Source organism: Arachis hypogaea, chromosome 2 (assembly GCF_003086295.3).
Source record: "Arachis hypogaea cultivar Tifrunner chromosome 2, arahy.Tifrunner.gnm2.J5K5, whole genome shotgun sequence".
NCBI lineage: Eukaryota > Viridiplantae > Streptophyta > Magnoliopsida > Fabales > Fabaceae > Arachis > Arachis hypogaea.
Window position 1 is genome coordinate 16831082 of NC_092037.1, and position 17088 is coordinate 16848169.

General features: G+C 32.1%; 1 protein-coding gene and 2 long non-coding RNA genes across 5 annotated transcripts in view; 2 read left to right on the forward strand and 1 right to left on the reverse strand.

Annotated features, from left to right (window-relative positions):
- The window catches only part of LOC112739864 (uncharacterized), a 55509-nt gene extending 39290 nt beyond the window's left edge, over nucleotides 1–16219 (forward strand). For both annotated transcript variants that reach the window (XR_003170803.3, XR_011871693.1), the window contains exon 4: nucleotides 15989–16219. This is a non-coding gene — a long non-coding RNA (uncharacterized lncRNA). The remainder of the gene's footprint in view (nucleotides 1–15988) is intronic.
- LOC112722419 (small ribosomal subunit protein uS2-like) lies at nucleotides 1442–3112 on the reverse strand. The gene is made up of 4 exons (XM_025773433.3): nucleotides 2953–3112; nucleotides 2151–2467; nucleotides 1822–2019; nucleotides 1442–1585 (listed from the first exon to the last, which is right to left on the reverse strand). Exons 1-4 carry the CDS (start codon nucleotides 3110–3112, stop codon nucleotides 1442–1444), a joined length of 819 nt encoding a protein of 272 aa, XP_025629218.1.
- Nucleotides 12166–15191, forward strand: LOC112739880 (uncharacterized). 2 transcript variants are annotated; one of them, XR_003170826.3, is made up of 4 exons: nucleotides 12166–12777; nucleotides 12859–13006; nucleotides 14566–14672; nucleotides 15033–15191. It is a non-coding gene; the product is annotated as an uncharacterized lncRNA (long non-coding RNA). The 2 variants fall into 2 exon arrangements; XR_003170820.3 differs by lacking the exon at nucleotides 14566–14672.
- Nucleotides 16220–17088: the final 869 nt, after the last annotated feature.

Here is a 17088-nt window from a genome sequence, read left to right on the forward strand (position 1 = left end):
TGGTACTTCAACTTCCTTTTCTTGTTCTGTTCTGAGAGAGTGAGGTAATAAAGATTTCTAAAAATCTTATTTGATTGCTGTTTTTCTTGGATTCATTTCATTCATTCACCTTTTTTGATTTCTTATGCTTTTAATATTAGTCCAACAAATCATCAACCTCTTGGTAGCTTAACTTCATTCTTAAATGGCACTTATAAATTGGTAGAAGAGTTCACTTCACAACAAATTTTTGGGAAGAATAATTTCGTATGGCTTTCTGCGACATAATGAGCAAAATTTTCATCTTATTTGTTCTTCAATACATAACTTGATGCAATTTGGGGTAGTGATATATTGATAATGTTCCCTGATATTGTGCGGACTAAGTTCTGAGGATAATACTATGATGCAGCTTGTTAAAATGTGGCAGAGGTTCAAGTTCAACCTTCACCCTTTGCGTTCAAAATGGCTGTCTCTCCATTTACCAATTCAAAGATTATAAGATCTAAAGGAGACATCGAGGAAATTCAAACAAGTAGAAAAATTGAAGACAAGAGATCTAAATCATTCTAGGCTGAGAAAATAGAGTCACCTCATCATGAAGAGATAATGGATCTACTCAAAAGGATATGGATTTCAATATCAAAGGGTAAATCACAATACAAGGATAAGCCCTCAGCCGAATATGATCAAGATATTCTTGGTGAACCAAAGAAACAAGTGAAAGGTATTGCCTTGGTTATAATGGCAGATCTTCATATATTTTAAGAAAATACCTAAGTTTATTTTATTGCACTTTTGCATATATACTGAGGTTATCTATATTTTTCAATACTAATCAAACTGAAGAACAATCACCAAGAACAAATTTGCCATGCAAAAAGTAGCATGTCGTTGTCAATTAACTGCTCAAACTTCCATTACGAATCCTCTTAAATTGTTGAAACTAAACAAGCTTCCATCGATACGTCAACAAAATTTTAAAACTCAATACCAAGACTACAAAATACTAAATATGTATGTTTCCTAAAGAAATAATCCCGGAAAAAAATTGCTCAGGAAGCAAAGAAAATATAGAAACAAAATTCCAAACTCGATGCCTAGTCACAGCCAGTGGGAGCAACACCTCCAGGTTCATGAACGGATGCCTGTGGGGCTGGAACTGGCTCCCAATCACCTGCAGCTGCGGATACAAAAGAACTTGGGTCAAATAAACTGCCATCACAGTTTTCGACAGAACTATGTTAAGGCGCACAGATTTTCTTGCATATCGAGGGAGAATGATTCAACACAACAACCCATAATTATTTGACTAGAACATATTAGAAGCAAATACGACAATTATGTTGCATCAAATTTAACAGATCCAGAGTGGAAATAATTATTCTTACCGGCGTCTGGGGCCCAGTTAGTAGGAGCAGCTGCAATGGGTTACTGAAGAACTGGTTCAGTTCAGGATTGTTTAGCTGTAACAGCCCCCATTCCCCATCAGCTGCGGGGAAGCAGCAGCACCAAAATCTTGAATGGCATATTTTGGGGCAGCTGGTAATTCCTCCTCCTCTTGTTGCTTGGCCTCTTCAGGTTCTCTATAGAAGAATAAATCCATCTACACATGAAAAGTTGACAAATTTAGCTAAGGTTCAAAGGAAACCACATAATAAGACTACTATCTTTTGTTAAAATATGAAATTTTTTACACCTGTATGTATAGCAAGAAAGATTGTTCTAAATAAGTGCATACGAGATCAGACACTTACAATGCAGACATTGGAAAACACAATAAATCTAAAAGTGCTACAAAATAATAATAGTTCAATCCGTTAAGAGCAAAAATTAGTTTACCATCACGTCCCACTTAAGCCCCGGACGAATAGTACCCCTCATCTGTAGAACCATCCTTGCTAATAACCAAAACAGACAACCAATATTGTGCTTCCCCTTGTTATTGGCAGGAATGCCAACATCAACATAGCGCATCGGAGAATCGGTGTCACAGAAGGCAATGGTCGGAATATTTCCAAGAGCACCTTCCTTAATGGGCTACACATATTTTTTTGAAAAAAAATAGAAAAACAAACCCAAGATGAGATCAATTAATAACAGAATTTCAAACTCCCACAAAAAATATATTGACAGTTAATAGTGAAACAAGTGAATAACATAAGTTGCACCTGATGATCAGTCCTTGGATCAGTCAGAATGAGTAGACGAGGCTCGTTATAGGATGTTTGCTTTTGATTAGTGAATGTTCCAGGAGTGTGCCTTCCAGCAATTGCATTCGCACCAGTGTATTGTGCAAACTTAAGGACAATTCTCTGACCATATGGCCTAGCAGACTGAACAATGATGTCCTGCAGGTTCTCGATAGCAACAATAATCCTAGCAACAAGTTGGAGCTTCTCCCATGTCTTACCAAGGTTAATTATGTAAATAATTGGGAACAAGGAATACGAAAAATCAACCAAACATAAAAATGCTTTCATAAGCTCTATCATAAAATTATGATAATAAGCTGTTTTGAATACAAAGGTGGTAATACAAAATACACTTACTCGTATCAAAATCCTGATAATTAAATTGACTCTTTGAATAGAAAACATGAAACAAATAAAGAAAAATTGACAAACCACTAGATTATAACAAATTTATAAAAAGTATATATCAAAAAAGGAACCTTAGATACAGGAAAAGATAAATGTAAAAAAACCGAATACAAAATTCACAAAAGAGCAAGAAATATATTACAAAAAAAACTACGCACATCTGTGTTGTTTGCATTAGATTTCAAGAACTGAACTACTCACTACAGTTTGAGTAAATATGAAAAAATCCATATCAGAATAAACAATTTGAGATTGAAAAGATATAACATTTTGCAAAATACCCTTCAAACTCGCCATAATCGACACACTCTTCAATAATATTCAGACTCAAAATCCAAAAGGAAAAACGAAAAAGATCACGAAGACTGACCATCATTTCGGCGTTTGAAGACGTAGCATTCCATCTGGAAGTCACAATTTTTGGTTCCGAGGTGGACCTCAGCAGCAAGCATCATCTGGATGTCCTGCTCCTTCTGTGACAGCTGGCGTGGCACTGCGTCAGTTGTGGCGGTGGCGGCGGAAGTGGCCATGGTTGCGGTGCAGATTTGCGCTCTTGAGAGATTTGGAGACAATAGAAGCTCCAACTCGTAGCAGCTGCAGTATCAAACGAACTAGTTATTTGGAATGAAGGGTATTTTAAGGGGATCCGTTTCTGTTTCTCTAAACCCTAATTTTGTTGTGAAATGACACCAATGCCCTCTTCTTCCTCCTCGTAAGCATAAATTATAAATTAAAACTGAGCTCTCCAAACTATTCAAATAACACTACTTAAATATGAATATGATATTAGTTAAAACTGTTTGGTCTAGTGAAACAGATCAAAGAATAAAGGAACTGGAAGCAGGGTAGTAAATTAGAGTTTAAATCATTAACCGATTCGGTTATATTCTGTTTTTATCCTTCTTCTAAGCTTTATATATATATATATATATATATATATATATATATATATATATATATATATATAATTGTATTATGTGCCTCGCTCTTATATATTTATTTGGCCTAATTCATTCAGACTTAACTGCCAAGACAGTAATCACCACTCAATATCATATCTAATGTAATCAAATATTTAAATAGGAACAACTCTTCACTAGAATAAAAATGCAAATATTGTTTATCAAATTGTTTTGCAATGACTTTTAAAAAGAATGAAACCATTTGGACTTAGCATAATAAACATTTATGCAGAAACAAACACAGGCACCGATAAAGGCATAATTTTGAAAATTAGGACGACCCAAAAAATTAGTCCAATTCAGAATATTAACTCAGAAATATAAATTACACAACCAGAAATTCATAATCGGAATCAGATTAACCTAACTTTAGATTAACTCAATATTAACTCAGAAATATTAATCAGAATCAGAAATCAAATTCATATCAACCTAACTCAGAAAAATAAATTACACAACCAGAATCCAGAAATTCATAGTCAGAAAATCATTAACCTAATCAGAAATTCAGAAATTCGTTAACCAAATCAGAAATTTAGAAATTCGTTTTAAAAATTCGTTAACCAAATCAGAAATTCATTAACCTAATCAGAAATTTAGAAATTCAGTAACCTAATCAGAAATTCAGCAACTCAAAACTCAAGAATCCAGAAAATCAAAACACAAAAATTCAAATTAATAGGAATCTCATTAATTCAGAACACCCAAATTCGTTTCCCTAATTCAGAAATCTAAATTCAGAAAAGGGGATAGAAGACCAGCGAAGACCAGGACTGACTTACCTGAACCTGATGGAGAAAAGGGGAAGCAAGACTAGCGTCCAGCGAAGACCGGCAACACGAACAGGGGAAGATGACGACCACGACCAGGAAAAGACGACGACGTTGCTGAGTCTGGGGTGGGAGTCGGCGCTGAGAGACCAGGGGGTGAAAGGCAGCGGCGACAAATTATTAAGGAAACAAATTATTAAGTGCCTTTTTCGTTATTGTACTTTTCTAATTCAATATAATTACCCGCACCAGGAAACAGCATACTACTAATTTGTGGCTCAGAAAAAAATTTCAGGAAAATAGTATGATCTTTAATGATTTCTAAATGCCAAGATAGCTTAATTTTGAGGAACCATTGGGAACAATATATTCCAATTTCAGAATTACAAGAAAAAAAAACCTATAGAGAAAATAATTAAAGAACAAACGCCCAAAAAAAAAGATCTGTGCTCTAACTTGGATTAAAACATAATTTCAAATTACTAATTACATCACTCTCAAGGATTGAAACTTATGTATTACTTTCTTCCAACCACATGCAATCAATCACATTTTGCACTGCAAGGGAAATTACTAGTCTGCAAAATTAAGCTAGTTTTCAATAGAAAATCCAAAACTGAAGTAGAACCATTCATCTTCTAAACCTGCAACAACCTCAAACTCCTTAAATCCTTCCAAACGTTTGTAAAAGGCCCTAGATTCCACTTAGTGAATCCTAACTGCAATCAAAACTCATAACTAACACTTACTACAACAAACAGAGAACCTGAAACTTGAGGCCTGAAACAGACTTAATCCTTGTACTAAAGTTGCTCAACCAATAAATTAAGCACAATAAGAAGGTGAATCAGCTTTATGTTTAGTCGATTCATGTATCACCGTTTTGGGTTAGAATTCAATATATAAATGGTGCAGCAAATCAGAATTTTTCATTCTACAAAATATAAATTATTAATACAGAATACCATAGCATAAACTCATCAACAAGCAACAACTAATAAAATCAGAATTCAGAATTAATGGAAAATAAAAAAAATTAAAGTATGAAAAAAATGAAAAAAACAGCCACCAATTATCAGAAATTCATAGAACAAAACATCCATTAACAAAAACAATAGCCACCAACTTCAAAAAATCAAAATCACCATCAAATTCATGAAAAAAAAAAGCAAAAACCTAAACTAAAATCCCAAAATACAAGAAGAAAAGGAGAGAGTAGTGAATCTTACTAGGGATAAGAGAGAAATGGCTGAAGAGGTCAGAAACGCCGGTGAAGAGAAGAGCGGCGAACGATGGGAAGAGAGCAAACGGAACAGGGTGCACGGGGCGGTGCGGTGATGATGCAGTGTGGGCCGGCTGAAACGGACAGTGACGAGACCGTGACGATGGTGGTCGGAGGTTGCTGGCTAGGAAGACGGAGAGAATGCAGAGGAAGGGTGCAGAGAGAGACGGAGGATTTCGTGAGGAGAGGAGCACTGTTGAACAACAAATGTGGTGCTCTATGTTGGAAGTGGGAAGTGGGAACTAGGAAGAGGAGTTAGGGTTAATTTTCTATATATATATGCAAAGTGAAATTACTTAAAAACCAAAATAAAAATTAAATTCATAAGGATATTTAAGTAATTTAATATATTCGGGGATTGTGGGGAATACGAAGACGGGGACGGGGATCCCCGCTCGGGTCCCCGCATCTGCTTCGGGAGAATTTTGTCCCCATCTCCGTCCCCATAGGAAAAATTTTTCGCCGTCGGAGCCCCATTCGGGACGGTCCCTGCGGGGATCCCTGCTTCCTGGGGATTTTTGACACCCCTAATTAATTCGGTAAGAATCATTATATATACTTATTTTCTTACATAAATATACTAAATAATGAGAATCTACTACTATGGTTTAGTGGCTATGTCATTCCTTACTAAATTTTGGTGATTGTTTAGCATAATTTGTGTTATTAAATTTTGGTACTGTTTATGGATCTTTATGATAAATTTAGTATCCAGTCACTAATCACAATTTATCAATAAAAATTTTTTGAACAGGATGAATCTAGAATTTTAGTAAAAAAGAAATCAAAAATTAAAATTTTTTATAATTAAATATAATATTATATATTTGATTAATTTTTTTTAATTTAAAAATATTAATAAATTCTTGTCAAATAAAGAAGTTATCTTTATTCTTATAAGATATAAAAATATCTATTTTTTATTTTTGTTAATTAATTTATTTTATTAAGTATTGGATAAAATATGTAAAATGTACTTGTTTAATGAACTTATTTAATATCTAATAAATAATAATTTTAACATCATAAAAAATTTTAAAGTAAAAAATAAAATCATTTTTAAGTCAAACAAATTCGATCAATTATAATATTTATATATTAAAAACATAAAAAATAAAATTTATATAAATAAAAATGTCTGTTCACAACACAAAATATGAATAGAAATTAAATAAATTTATGAGTGTGGATAAAGAAATTGTTATGATACTGTAATTTACGTTTTATTGAATTGATTATTTTTTCAATTTTTACATTTATTCTGTAGAAGCAATTACACTGTTCAATATTATACTTCGAAAAGGAATATCGGCTCTAATAATTCTGTCTCCGTCTATCAAAACAACTAAAAATGCATCAAAAAAATTAAAGTAAGCATACGCCGTACAAAAAGTTTACGCTCCTCTTTATCTCTAAAGTTAGGATGTCCTAACCAACCGACGGCTATTCCATCTCCATTATCCAATGGATATGAATGAGTCGAATTACTTATCTCTCGGTCTATTAGTGAATTTTCTCTCCAGCAATTATGAAAGATGTTCCACTAAAAATATTCTTATTATTGTTTCAACTCATATTCCCCAAAAAGTAGATCCTGCTCTAATAGCTCCGAATAAATTAAATACATGCATTAAGATACGAAGGCTTCTTATTCTATAACAACGAAAGCACTTTTTCACTCTTTCATATACTAGGAGATTTCACTTGAAAAGGAGAATGTTCCATACATGGACTCGGATACATAACTATAACTATGGATTCTAATGTACGAGATCTTGTAGCAATTACCAATGAGACCCTATCGATTAGTATTATACAAAAGCAATTCATTATAGACACTAATATAATTAGATCTGCTCTTCATAGACAAACTTGGAATTTGCAATCCCAGGTAAGATCAGTTCAAAATCATGGGATCATTTTCTATTAGATAGGAATGGATATTTCAAAAAATATATTTCTAAGTAATTGCTCTATCTAAAAAGACGAAATCATTTTTCATTATCTCGATTGAAGTAATGAGCCCCAATATTGGTATATTAGGAGTTCATTACTTCAACTAGTCTCTGTATTTTTCGAATAGCTCTCTTAGTTATTGAGAGAGTTGCCCAAAAATAATATATAAAACATATTCAGTAAAACTTACAAGTAAATCGGATATACAAAATTACCTTTTTTTTATTTTAGAATATTGGTGTAATATTGAAGTACATTTGAATTGTTTATGTGAATTACCTTAAATATATAAATTTTATTATTTTATTTGTGTAGTATTATTTTAAAAATTTTGCTAACTTGTGCATTAAGAATATAAATTAAACATACCATAAAAATTAAAAAATATATATTTTATAAATGTTATTACAAAAATTATTTATTTTTATATTTTTAATGCATTAAATACATTAAAAGTATTAAAAAATTTCTATTGTTATTTTTTTAAAATGTGTCTTTATTTTTAGAACATAAGTTAATTAAATCCTTATTTTAATTATTCTGGATGATAAAAGTACTGTATTAATAAATGTGTATTAAATTTTGAAAATTGTTAGACTGTTAGAGGGTAATTGAGAAGAGAAATTCTCCATATACAAGCATTTTTTTTATACAAGTCTTTACAAGTTATTATATTAGCGCGCTTGAACGTTACTGCACGTTCTTCTTCCTCTTCCTCTTCTTCTTCTTTTCTTTCGTTTCTTACTTTCTCTTTCTCCTTCTTCAACCGTTACTGCACAATTTTACTGCACCGTCTTCTTCTTCTTGCTGCACATTCTTCTTCCTCTTCCTCCTCTTCTTCTTCTTCTTTTCTTTCGTTTTTTGCCTTCTCTTTCTCCTTCTTCATTTACGTGCTTTTCTCTTTGTTTTCTTTTTTCGTTATTCTTGATTTCCATTATTTTTTGATATCAAGCTCTAAAGAGTTCTGAATTATGCATAAAGTGTCCTTTGGGTGTATTTTCTATAATCGTTTGGGTGTATTTTCTATAATCGTTTGGGTGTATTTCTGAAGTTTCATTATTTTCAAAACGATTTCAAAGCTTGATTTCAGAAACCATGAAAATCGAAAAAAAAGAAGTAAGAATACCAGTAATAAACGAGTAAAACAACTAATGAAAAGGCAAAGAGAATAACGAAGAAATATCGTTTGGGTGTATTTTCTATAATCGTTTGGGTGTATTTTCTATAATCGTTTGGGTGTATTTCTGAAGTTTCATTATCTTCAAAACGATTTCAAAGCTTGATTTCAGAAACCATGAAAATCGAAAAAAAAAGAAGTAAGAATACCAGTAATAAACGAGTAAAACAACTAATGAAAAGGCAAAGAGAATAACGAAGAAATATCGTTTGGGTGTATTTTCTATAATCGTTTGGGTGTATTTTCTATAATCGTTTGGGTGTATTTTTGAAGTTCTATTATTTTCAAAACGATTTCAAAGTTTGATTTCAGAAACCATGAAAATCGAAAAAAAAGAAGCAAGAATACCAGTAATAAATGCAAGTAAAACAACTAATGAAAAGGCAAAGAGAATAACGAAGAAATATCGTTTGGGTGTATTTTCTATAATCGTTTGGGTGTATTTTCTATAATCGTTTGGGTGTATTTCTGAAGTTCCATTATCTTCAAAACGATTTCAAAGCTTGATTTCAGAAACCATGAAAATCGAAAAAAAACGAAGCAAGAATACCAGTAATAAACGCAAATAAAACAACTAATGAAAAGGCAAAGAGAATAACGAAGAAATACATGGAGGAGGAGGAAGAAGAAGAAGAAGGAGAAGAAGAGGAAGAGGAAGAGGAAGAGGAAGATGAGTTGTTCATAATCCACGGTGAGTGAAGAAGAAGAAGAAGAAGAGGAAGAGAAAGAGGAAGAGGAAGAGGAAGAGGAAGAGGAAGATGAGTTTTTCATAATTCACGGTGAGTGAAGAAGAAGAAGAAGAAAGAAGAAGAGGAAGAGGAAGATGAAGAGGAGTCGTTCATAATTCACGGTGAGTGTAGCGCTTTGGAAACTAAATAACGCATTAAAAGACTCTAATGTGTAGCAACTTGTAAAACTTGTAAGTCAAAAAGACTTGTATGTGTAGCAAGCCTCAGTTGAGAAAGTCTAGGGGCTAGTACTTTTATTAAAATTTGGTCAGCACTTAAACTAATAAAAAAAAGTAAGTAATCTTACACCATTAGATGTAATCTCATACCATTAAAAATACTAATAATAACTAATTAATTATTACAAATTATAAAATTTACTGACTCTCTAGCACTCTTAATTAAAATTTATTTTTTTACCATTATTTTTAGCTATTGACGCAGTTATTTTAGTTTAATAATTCAACAACATATTTTATTCTATTAATTAATAATAAAAATAATAAATTTTAATAATTTTTTAGTATTTTTTTTAAATTTTATTTGGAGGATAATTGTATTGTAGAAAAATTATGATTGGGCACAAGTGAGAAAAAATGGTGAAATTATAGTCAAATAATTTGCAATAATTTTTTTAGGATTTGTCCAGCTCTACAAGTCCGAAATGCTATCAAATAGAAAAAATGGTGAAATTATAGCCAAATAATTTGCAATAATTTTTTCAGGATTTGTCCAGCTCTACAAGGCCGAAATGCTATCCAATATCTTCAAGCCATTGGAACAATGGTTTGGATCATTTCGCCGCAGTCTCAATTCAACGTAGCATGAAAGCTGCTTATTAGATTAGCCTTTTTTGTCATTTTAAGGATCATTTTAGGGATTCTTTGGTAATTTTTATGCAGAGTAAAAAACAAATGATTAACTTGAAAATGGACAGTACATGGAAGAGCAGATTTCCACTAAAGTGGTGTGGTATATGTGAAAGCTTTCCTCTATATATATTAGGGGTGAGCACGGGTAGCGGGTACCCGATTACCCACCCGAATCCGAACTAAACCAATCAAATTGGTTCTGGAACCGACGGGTAATCGGGTCCAACCCGAACCAAACCAATGACATTTGCTTATGATTGGTTCGGGTATCGGTTTTGGGGGCGCGGAACCCGAACCAACCCGTATACCCGATCATAATTAATTAAATAAAATATATATGACTTTTTATGTGTTTTCTAACTCATAACCCTAATCCTATCTCACTAATGTTTAGATTTTAATGTGTTTTAGTTTTAGCTTCTTTCAAAGATTATTCACTAGACTTTTGTATTTAACTTCTAATATTTCTATTGCACTTTTATATTTTCATTAGACAAGATTATTTACTATTAATATGTTTGAATTTTGATGAGTTTAATTTTTAATATATTTGGTATTTAATATGTTTGCATTATTTCTGTTGATGTTACATGTTTATTGTATTTCTTGAATTTTTAAGATAAAAATTTGCCAATTTAATTTTTTTTTAATGAATTTCAAAGTCATCGGGTACCCGCTACCCGAACCGAACCAATCCGCTCTTAATCGGTTTGGTTTGGTTCGGGTACAAGCACAAAAAAACGCGAATCCGAACCAAACCAAACCAATTACTTTTTGATCGGTTCGGTTCTAATTTTACCTTGAACCCGAACCAAACCGACCCGTGCTCACCCCTAATATATATATTAGGATATTTTTGTTATACGGAGCTCGTCTCTCGTTTTTGCGGGTAAAAATTATCTCCCATACCTGTTTTTCAACGGGTAAATTCCTGCGAGTATCCGTCTCGTTGGAAATTTTTGCCATGCCTAATAAAAACTAAATCCGTAATTGAACCAGTAGAACTAAAAATTTAACTGAAATTAAATTAAATTAAATTAAATATAATAAAATAATATATTTATGTATAATATATATATTTTTTTAAAATAAATAATTTTTTATATTTTATTATTTTAAATTAGTTTACTATTAAAAAATTAAATTGGTTCAACTAATTAACTATTATTTAATTATTTTTTTATTTTTAATTAATTAATTACTAATCAATTTTTATCTTGAATTGAACTTGTTTGATAAATAATTCCTAATTAATCTGATCGATCCAATTCTCAGAATAATAATACAACAAAATTTGCTAATACCTTAAATCTATGTCGTAAGGAACATATCAGAGCACCAATAGTATAACAGGGATTTAATTAGTTTGTGCGTACAATAATAACGGGTTAATGCATATTGTAAGACCCCAAATTTTGAAAATTAAATAATAAATTATTTATAATTTATTTTATTTATTCGAAAGCATATTTTCAGAAATTTTTGTATTAATTGAGTACTTTTAATTATTGATTTAAAACTTTAGTGATTTAAAAACAATGAGAATTTTATATGCGTTAATTTGAATAACTAAATTTTGAACTTTATTTTATAATTTTAAAAAAATTAATTTAAATATCTCTAATTATTGAATTAGAGTCTTTATTTGAAAAATAAATTATAAGTTGATAATTAAATAGTATTTTCATAGATATTATTATTTGATTAAATTTGATTTCAAATTATTACTCTATTACCTTTAATTTTATTAAAATTACTAAAATATCCAAAATTTTCAATTTCAAACCCTAATTTCACTAACCCTAACCTCTCTCATTCAATTCACATACACGTGCCCCTCTCCACCCGTTTGTTTCTCAGTGAGCCACGCTAACCCTCCCTCACCACTCATTCACTCATAAACAGAACACACACCACACACAAAACAAATAAACAAGCGCATACACAGACATATACACGGAGAGAAGAGAAGAGAGAGTGCTGCGAGCCAGGGACGACGCGAGGAAGGAGAGGAGCCATCGTGCTCGGCCGCTGCTAGCTCCATCGCATCCTACGCCGCGCCATCGCCCCCAGACCGCGTCCGTTCCGTTCAGCCACCGCCGCTGCCGTCGTGTGGGTGAGAGAGAGAAGCTGAGAAAGACTCAGCCGCGAGAACCAGAGGCGCGTGAGAGAGGGAAGACACGATCGACGAAGGGAAGGGAAAAGGGTTTCACCACCGCGGTGTCCGGCCACCACTGCTGCCTCCGACTGGAGCCCTAGTCACCGGAGCCCCTATCGTCGCCGTTGCATGTGAGAGGAGGAGATGACATTGCTGATTTGGATTCTGCCCATGTCCCTCATCGTCACTGGAATCACGAACCAGAGGCGGAAGGAGGCATTCCTCCATCGCCCGCCAGCCACCAAGCTATGACTAAATTGGAGACATTGTTTCTCTTACCTTCCGTTTTGGTAAGCTTATGAAGAAATTGCTCTGTCTCTGCCCTGTATCACCTTGCTCCGCAATTGTTTCTGATTCATTTAGTTTTTCAGAGTCATTATTGTCATTATTCGGCGTTGCCACCCTTGTCTAGAGCTATTGAATGTTTCTGCTGCGAGAATAATACTAGAATCGCTGCTGCTGCCACGAATTGGGGATAAAGGGGATACCTGCGTCAAAACCTGCTATTGCGACATTGAGGTAGGGGATTTGTTTTACAATAAATGTTTTAAGTTATGAATGCCAATAAAATTAAATGAGTAACTGCAAATGGTTTATGGTTGCTTTGTGTGAATAATTGTTGGAATTGAGTTGAATCATGGTTGTAGTTGGTGATTGGTTAATGATTTAATGTTGTAATTAATGACGATGTTGTGTATTTTGAAGTTATACTTGCTGCTAGTACTTGTTGATGTTGATCTTGTGTATGGAATGTTGCTGTGGCTGCTGGAAATTGATTTGATGAATCAGAACTTGAGATATGTTGTTATAGATGAGGTGCTGAAGAATGGATACTGTGATAATATTGTTACGTTGCACTTATGATATGAAATTGTGATATATTGAATTAAGAGTTTTTGGGCAACTTTGGTTAGTCAAAAAAAAGTTAGAAATGTGGTTTTAGATGAATCCTAGGCTTGAATATAGGATTTGGTATGTGAGGTTGTTGGAAATACTTTGTACAGAATTTCTGCAGAAATCTGCATAATTGGCAGCAGAACAAAGACTTTTTAGGAGGGGTCCAGACTTAATTTTTAGATGAAATTATTTTTCTGTAAAACTTTAGTGTGTCTTGAATATTCCATAATAAAATTCATGGAGTTTGGCGAAGTGGTTTGGAAGATACGATTTTTTGAAATTTAGTGGTTGCTGCAGTCTGGTTTTCTGGTTCTGCAGTACCAACTTCCAGACGCTATAACTTTTAATTTAAACAGAATTTTGAGTTGATTTTAAAAGGATTTTAAAGATTTATCAGTCTATTTTAAGTGAGTACAAGTTTCATGTTCATATCTATTTTGTAGACTTAGATAAGTCACTTGGAAGGTCGGTTGTTTGCTGGAAACTCTGAACTGGTTTATGAAAACAAAGCTCCACTTCCAATTGATAATTAATTAATCAAATGAAATGATATGAACCTGAAATTTGTGGATTCTAAAACTTAGGGATGTTGACTGTAATCTCACCAAAATTTAGAAGTAACGAATTAGAATTGAAATTATTATGGAATTTATAAAAAACATGGCTGCTGTCTATTTTTTGAATTTTTGTAAATGCAATAGCAGAATTTTAAAGCTTGTACAAAATTCAATTCTAATCCAAATTCAGTAAAACCTAACTTAAATTAAAGATTAAGATCTCTAGAGTTACCTTACCAACATGGTTTTGAATTAGACAAACTTAGGAAATGAAAAGGAATGTAAGTTGTCCCTAAGAAAGGTTAAAGTTAAGGACAATGATATTGAGAGATATAGTGAAGAAAGAAAAATGAGGAATAAGGAATGAAATAAAAGTTGAGAAGTATATTGAATGGGCCTTTGTGCCGAGTGCTAATGCGGAAGTGTCCGCCTAACTGATAGCATATTGTATGTTTAAATGGACCTTTGTGCCGAGCTGCTAATGCGAAAGTGCCTGCCTAACGGATAGCCTGAGATTGCTAATGCGGGAATGTTTGCCTAATTGATATCACTGTTCCTTACTGTGATACACATTGAAATGTTATTATATGAGACCTAATTGACACGGGTAACCGTGATGCCAAGGTGTCTAATTGACATAGTAAAGGGACCATATTCGGGGTTCACTCCGAGTAACGTCGGGTTGCGGGTAGACAACCGACGCATGAGCTCATGGCCTGCGCTAGGAACAGGTATGCATCATCTTGTTTGCACATTTACATTTGATTGTGTTTGCTTTATTTTTATTTATTTGTGATTGTGTGGTTGTTTTGGTGATGTACTGGTGTGCTTTATGGATATTTTACTTGTGTTGTAGTCTTGATAATGTATTTAGGAATGTTGTTTATGGATAAGGAATTGTTATTGTGACTGGAATTTTGTTTAAGTAACGTGATTTAAAGAAAGGAATTTAAAACAGTTTTAAGTGAAATTGTTTTTGTGATATGAACTAGCTATTTGTATTTACTCTGTTTTTTTTTTTTGCGGCGTTCACGTTCCCTACCGAGAACGTGTGTCTTTGTTCTCACCCCAAAATCTTCCACCCCTTTCAGTGACACAGGTTCCAGGACTGAGTGTGAAGCTGCGAGCGATTATGAGTTTGTTTTGAATTCTTTTGTATAATATTTATCATTATTAGTAATTAAGTGATTATTATTACCTGTGTTTTTTTATGAATGATTTTGATTAATGAGAAACAATATTTTCCTGCATTTTCTTAAAAATTGAAACGCGGTATCGAATTAAAGGCTCAATATTAAATAGTAAATAAGGAAAACAGGTCAGTAACGTCTTACTTTTGGTACGATCATGACGTGCTGAAAGTTAGGGTGTTACACATATTCATGCTATTTATTGTTTGAGAAAATGACAATTTTTTTCTTCTGTCTAAATAAAACTATTTTCTCTTTTATTTATAAAATATATGTTTACTTTTTTTTACACCAAAAACGAAACACATTTTTTAGTTTATTTAACTAAATATTTTTTAATAATTATTATAATTATATATAAAAATTAATAATAATTGTTTGGTTTATAATAATAATAACAATATAAAATAAATATTTTTAATAAAAAATTTTGTAATTTTAATATTTTATCATTAATCATCAAATGAAAAAATATTGAGATTAAATATTTTGTAAGATGTTAAAATATTTTCATATTATGTGATAAAATATAAAAAAATAAATTTTATTACAATAATAATATTGAATAAACCAAATAATTATTTAATCACTACAACAACAAACAACAACAAAACTTTAACCCTTTAGGTTAGATCGACTATATGGATTAGATGATGTCATTGAAATCTATCATAAATCATGTCTATAATGAGATTATTTACACAAAAAATTATATTATCACTAATTTATATATAATTATAATAATTATTAAAAGATAATTTGATCAAATAGACTAAAGAGTATTTTTTTTTTACTAAGGGAATGGAGTGTATGTTTTATAAGTTAAAGGAAGAGAGTGTTACTTAAACATCCTAAAGATGATGGAAGTGTTATCACTATATTATAGAAGTATTAAATGTTAATTGTGAAATTTGTCAATAATTACAAGAGTTTTTGTAAGGACCCGATTTTTAGTAAACCGAATTTTCGATAATTCAACGATTTATTTCGTAAAATCTATAACCATGGCTCATCATGAATCAGTGAGGCGATCCAGATTAAAAAAAAAAGAAAATTAAAGAAAAATATTAATAAATAAGTAAAAAAAATTTTACCTTTATAAAGGTAAATATTCTCTTGACTATGTAGAGACTTGTTTATACTTGGTTTTGGTCTGCTTTTTCTCACTAGAAATTTTTTGAGTTGAGATTTGCTTTTCATGATGATTTTGCTCTAGTTGAAAAAATAGCAGCATACCAAAGACTGTAAAATCAGTAATAATATAATTATCACCTTTGTAATTATCCTTTTAGGACTAATCTCAACTACTCATTCTTGTTGTTATTCTTTTAAGAATAAACCTCAGCTGTTCATTGTTTTACCACAAGGTAAAACTTAATCCGAGACAGACCTCAGCCTAATACTCAGCGTACATCTCCTAGAGACACTGAATTCTCTTTCTTCTCTCTCAAGTAACACGGTCCCCTCTATCCCTAGAGTGGTCAAATTCTCTCTCTCTTTTATCTTTTTCGTAGTGTTTTTAACTCGAGTAACAAACTGCGAATAAATTCGATACAAAAGCGTTGACCAAGCTTCATAATTTTCACACCCCTTCCTTTTTCATTCTTTATCCCCTTGACCACTGGATTTTAGCACTTTTTATCACTATTAATACATGTTTTACTTCAGCCTTTATTTAAGTAGAACAAAAAACACTAAGTTAAAGCTAAAAAAAATAAGTGAAAATAAAAAGAAAGAGAACCGAGCTTTAAAGAGAGAGAGAGAGAAGAGCACATCTTCAGCTAAGTTGAACATTTTTCCAACACATATTCATAGTGTTCATCTATTGTTCTTGGATGGTTTTTCAAGGATTCAAGCATTCTAAGTCCAAATTCTTGTTCTCCCTTGCTTTTCTTGTTTCATCATACAAATTCTAGCAAAGGTAACTATCATTATTCACCTTTTCTTTTTTGGTTTT

Bases quoted from the DNA above. Each gene is read 5' to 3' on its own strand.
- LOC112722419 (XM_025773433.3), bottom strand. From the start codon at position 3,112: ATGGCCACTTCCGCCGCCACCGCCACAACTGACGCAGTGCCACGCCAG. The intron at 2,468-2,952 runs GTCAGTCTTCGT...ATTTTATGATAG, and splicing joins CTTCAAACGCCGAAATGATG to AGCTTATGAAAGCATTTTTA. The intron at 1,586-1,821 runs GTAAACTAATTT...TTTCATGTGTAG, and splicing joins GGCTTAAGTGGGACGTGATG to ATGGATTTATTCTTCTATAG.